Source organism: Solanum tuberosum, unplaced genomic scaffold (assembly GCF_000226075.1).
Source record: "Solanum tuberosum cultivar DM 1-3 516 R44 unplaced genomic scaffold, SolTub_3.0 scf00086, whole genome shotgun sequence".
NCBI classification, from domain to species: Eukaryota; Viridiplantae; Streptophyta; class Magnoliopsida; order Solanales; family Solanaceae; genus Solanum; species Solanum tuberosum.
In genome coordinates, this window is record NW_006239010.1 from 933,569 (window position 1) to 935,938 (window position 2,370).

General features: G+C 28.5%; 1 protein-coding gene across 1 annotated transcript in view; it reads right to left on the minus strand.

Moving 5' to 3' along the window:
* LOC107060482 (protein MIZU-KUSSEI 1-like) overlaps nucleotides 1-952 on the minus strand; it is a 3,069-nt gene extending 2,117 nt beyond the window's left edge. The window contains exon 1 of the mRNA XM_015308448.1: nucleotides 606-952. Within this exon, the coding sequence (XP_015163934.1) occupies nucleotides 606-952 (347 nt within the window). The remainder of the gene's footprint in view (nucleotides 1-605) is intronic.
* Nucleotides 953-2,370: the final 1,418 nt, after the last annotated feature.

Sequence of the window (2,370 nt, forward strand, 5' to 3'; positions counted from 1 at the left end):
CATAGACACTCATATACATGAAATCAATAAGATAAATGTTTTCATCTTGGGCATTTTTGCTTTCAATAAGTAAATTATAAAGAAATTTTTATGAAAATATATGTAAGATCTTTAAAGTTGTTTATAAAAACAATATATTAAGTATGTATATTAATAAAATATATGTATATAATTCATCGGTTCGGTTCGGTTATTTCTTCGATTTTTTCGAATAAAACCATAACCAAACCAAATACTATCGGGTTTCAAAAATCTAAAACCAAACCAAACCAAACCCAAATAAAATTGGTTTTGTTTTATCGATTTGGTTCGATTTTTCGGTTTGGATCGATTTTTATCCAAACGTGAACACTACTTCAATGTATAGGTTGAAATTATTTTTTATTGAATATTCTTAACAAAATTCTTGATTTCACCGATAATTCTCAATGTCACCCACAAAATTAAAAAATAGTTCACGTGTTTGACTCATAAAAAAAAACTAGACTTCACACGTGAGACGTGTTTAGACATATATAATATAGTCAAATAATTGAAAGAGGATTATCTCTAAAACCATTTAATTAAGTTGTTAGATAAGATGATCACACAGTACAGTTCAATACCTGGCGAGAGTAGAAGTGGAGACAGCAAGTTCAAGGAGGATAATCGGGGTGGTGGATTTAGGGTTTGTTTGTATACAAAAGCTGACTTTTCCTCGGCGATAGCCAAAGATTGTCCCCGTCATAACGGAGGATGATGATGATAGTGATGACTGATGACGGTGATTGTATTTGAATTTGGAGGGAATATTCTTGTAGTTTTCTTCGACGCTTTCAACGAAAGTGCAGTTGCAAGTGGGGATGAGTAGCTCCACTAGAGAGCGGAGGAGCCTCCACGATCGGACTTGTTTATGGCAGTCAACGGTGGTGATAGTGGTGGTGCCGGCGGTTGTAGGGTATGAACTGATCATTTTGGTAATGGTCAGAAAAATATTTTGAGGCTCATCGAATTTGTTTGAAGGATGACTATAGTTTATATAGAGTCATAAAGTACCACTTTTGGCCTCTAAAAGAATTACTCCACTCTATCTCAATTTATGTAACTCTATTTGATCAGATATAAAAAGTTTGAAACTAATTAATTTATTACTAATTAAACATGAAACGATATTGATTCTTCTTTTAATTAACTAAAAAAAGAAAATGTATCACAAAGTAGCTTTTAAACATTGATATATAGTGAATGAATTTTTATATTACTTCTAAAAAATTAACGTGTTATATCAAGTTATTTATGATTTATTATAGGTTCCCAATCAATGCTATTAAAGTTTATTTTAAGTTGTGTAAATACATAACAATGACACATTGAGTATAATAATGTTATTAGTGGTGTTTGGAAAGAAAAACATATATGCATACCTTATTGACTTATGCCTATTGATCGATAGAGACAAAGAGAATGTTTTTGATAGACTTAAATTGTATAAATTGTGGATGTCAAAAATATTTTACACTATTTAGATAGATATAGTTATCATATATAGCTAGATATATAAATTTATATTTTAGATTAATTTAATTTGATATATATTGTAAGGTTTTTTCTCTTTCACACTATCAATATATAGTACGACAAACTTCAGAAAAAAATATAATAATAATAATAATAATAATATATTTCAGTATAATTTCATAAGTGGATCAAAAGAAAATAGAATGTACATATGCACCTTATCTCTACCTTTTAAAGATAAAGAAATTATTTATGAAAGATCTTGGAACTCGGCTCAAATATGGACTCAAATATGAGAAAAGCAATTGTTTAAATAGAGTTTAAAAGTGTCAATAAAAAATATAAATTAAAAATAAAAGAGCTATAATGGGGTTTGGTGCCTTGGTAGGGAACATGGAATCTAAGAACTTATATTATTATAATATAGCATAGTACTACTTATATAGTATTATTATTACTATTATATATTTTGCAACTATTATTGTCTGTTACTGTGGTGCTCGTCTAGCTAACCTTGCAAAAAATTCCAAAATACTTTGAATATAAAACATCCACAAATATTCTTTCTTAGGGTTAAAATCTGAGGTCTTTGACGATAAAACTCAAAGAAATTTGCATTTATGAGTCTTTTCGTGATCTCTTCTCTTGATTATTTTTAAAAAAAATAAAACTATCACTTTATATATTTATCGCTATCTCGATCGATTGTATTACTTTACTAAAATCTTAAAGAGCCAAGCAAATGCAAGAAATCTAATGGTTAAATTTGAGGTCTTTGATGACAAAACTCAAGAAGTTTGCATAAATGAGTCTTTTCATGATTTTTTCTTGAATTTAAAAAAATAAAAAATGTTGCGCTACCTCGACTATACA